Genomic DNA, 2,396 nt, shown 5'->3' with positions numbered 1-2,396 from the left:
CTGCCCCCACCCCATGATCAAGGGACCCTGTTCCGGGGACCAGCCAGAGCTACCACAGGTGACCTACAACACTGCTGTCTCATGAGGGGGACCTTCCTCACAGTGAAGCAGTGCCACCCCAGCCATGCTGGGGACAGTGCTGTGACACCAGCACGGTGTCACATCCTCCGCCCACCCCAGGCCCTGCCCCTTACTGGTCGCGGTTCGGGGGTTTCCGGAGCTGGTCGGCCATCACTTTGGCAGAGAAGTTGTAGAAGTTGAGCATGTTCTGGAAGAAGGAGTCCTCTGAGACCTCGTACTGGTGAGGAAGAGGAGGGATGAGGAGGGGTACGCTGGGGTGGCTCACTCCACCCTGGCCAGGATGCGCTCGGTACTGGGGTGGCTCCATGTTACGCCCTGTCCCAAATAGGTCCCCCAAATAGGGACATCACCCCACCATGAGGCTCCCCAGGGCTTGGCATGAGCAGGGACCAGACACCCTCCCCACGAGCCAGGTGGCCCCCTACCCCATCATAGACATCATCCAGCTCCTTGTTGTCCAGGATGAAGTCGGGGAAGCCGATCATGTCGTAGATGGCATCTGCCTGCATGGGAAGAGGCCCTGGCAGTGAGATGGGGTGGAGGGTGCTTATGGGATGGGGGAAGGACTCCCATCCTACGCTCTCCCTGCTGTCACCTTCTCTTTTGCAGCCTGCTTGGTCTTCTCATCCATCCAGTCCAGCTGGTCCAGGGACACCTCGAAGGCTGCCCGGATCTCACTGATCATCTCCTCAGCCTGGAAAGGGGAAGGGTTGAAGCCCCCCTGCCTCCCTCAGCCCCACAGGCAGGGACAGGGTGGGCAGGATGCAACCTCCCTGGGGCTGGGGGTTCCCTTTCCCTGCTGCACGCCTTCCAGCCCTGGGGCTTGGTGGGGAAAAGAGGGGTTCTAGTGGACGGTGATAGCGAGGGGATGGGGGCAGAAGTGTCCTCACAATGGCCTTGCTGTCCCGGTCGAAGGTGGCTTTGACAAAGAGGGAGCCCAGGGCGAAGCCCAGTGTGTCATCCGTGTTGGAGATGCAGGTTTGCCAGCGGGGCGTGCAGGACTGCAGGAGTGAGATGGGGGGTCCTTAAGACCCATAGCCCCCTCCTCTGCTCCTCTCCCTTCCCCCAGCCTGGCTCTGGCCTCTCCCAACAGGGGAGATGATCAGCAACTAAACCCTCATCCCAAAAGATGATCTCTGGGTTCCCCCTGCAGCACCCAGGGCTCAGCAGCCCAAGGGCGTCCCAAGGGCAGAGGTGGTCCTGGCTGATTCCAGGCTGGGAGCAGAGGAAGGTTGTCCTCAGGCCCCCTGTTACCTTCCTGGTGCCATAGAGTGTCTCCAGCAGCTTCTCCTGGGCTGTCTCGAAGCGCTGGTCCAAGCTGGAGGCTGTCTTCTGCACCAGGTTCCAGATCAGGTAGTTATTCAGGACGCTGCGGGGGCAGAAGGGTGCTGTGGCTCACCATGGTCCACTGGGATGCCCAAGCCACTGGTGAGCCCAAAATGTGCCCCCAGCATGGTGGCAGCCCCAAACGAAGCATAGGTGGGGACTCGTGGGGGCCTCACCTCCTGTCGGTGCCGTTGATGAGATCAGAGACCTGCTCGAGGTAGCTGTCTCCGTACACCACCACGGGCTCTGTGTCCGCCAGCTCCAGCGGGGCCAGGGCATAGGACAGGTAATCCAGCCAGTCGATGGCAGGGGCCAGGACCTGGAGGTGACATGGCACCTGGGTGCTTGGCACAGCTCTGCCCCACACTGCCCGGCACAGGGCAATCCTCTGGGGCAGAGGCTGTGCTCCCTGGGAGGTCCCAAGGTCCCTCACCACCTCAGATCCCTTCTCCACCACTAAGCACCCGTCCCGTGGCTCCCTGCTGCTCTCAATGCTGCAGGACAAGGAGGGGACCCTGGGACCCCACCCTGCAAGGTGACAGCTCCCCTCAAATTGTAACAGGGCGATGAGGACCTCACTCCAGCACACACCACATGTCTCCAAACGGAGGGGGCTGCCCAGGCTGTCCTGGGTGGGACAGCAGCGGGCACGGACCCTTCGCTCTCCTACAGGACAACCCCCATCATGTCCCCAGAGGGTTTCCCCAGGCTGCAGCGGGCCATGCCCACCTGCAGCTCGGCGATGCTCATCTTGTGGTAGATCTTCTCGTCGTCCCGCCGCTCAGCCTGGGGCACGGTGATGTTGGCCAGCTGGGTTTCAAAGTCCAGCACCTGCTGCATCTGGAGGCGGGTGGGCTCCGGAGCACCCCCCAGCAGCGTGCCCAGCTCCACCATGTAGTCCAAGTACGCCGCCAGGACCTGGCGGGACCCCGAGCCCCAGCTCAGCGCCAGCCACAGCTCATCCCACCTCCCCAGGGCGGTTCCGACCC

General features: G+C 62.6%; 1 protein-coding gene across 1 annotated transcript in view; it reads right to left on the bottom strand.

Moving 5' to 3' along the window:
- The window catches only part of ECE2 (endothelin converting enzyme 2), a gene marked incomplete at its 3' end in the record, with an annotated part of 4,528 nt that overhangs the window by 692 nt on the left and 1,440 nt on the right, over window positions 1–2,396 (bottom strand). The window contains exons 6-12 of the mRNA XM_010134014.1: window positions 2,137–2,325; window positions 1,584–1,726; window positions 1,336–1,450; window positions 972–1,082; window positions 677–775; window positions 507–584; window positions 195–298 (exon numbers count right to left, since the gene is read on the bottom strand). Coding sequence (XP_010132316.1) covers window positions 195–298; window positions 507–584; window positions 677–775; window positions 972–1,082; window positions 1,336–1,450; window positions 1,584–1,726; window positions 2,137–2,325 — 839 coding nt within the window. The remainder of the gene's footprint in view (window positions 1–194; window positions 299–506; window positions 585–676; window positions 776–971; window positions 1,083–1,335; window positions 1,451–1,583; window positions 1,727–2,136; window positions 2,326–2,396) is intronic.

This window comes from Buceros rhinoceros, unplaced genomic scaffold, assembly GCF_000710305.1.
Source record: "Buceros rhinoceros silvestris isolate BGI_N320 unplaced genomic scaffold, ASM71030v1 scaffold22820, whole genome shotgun sequence".
NCBI lineage: Eukaryota > Metazoa > Chordata > Aves > Bucerotiformes > Bucerotidae > Buceros > Buceros rhinoceros.
Note: the sequence above shows the minus strand (reverse complement) of the source record. Positions and strands in the feature narration are given on the sequence as shown.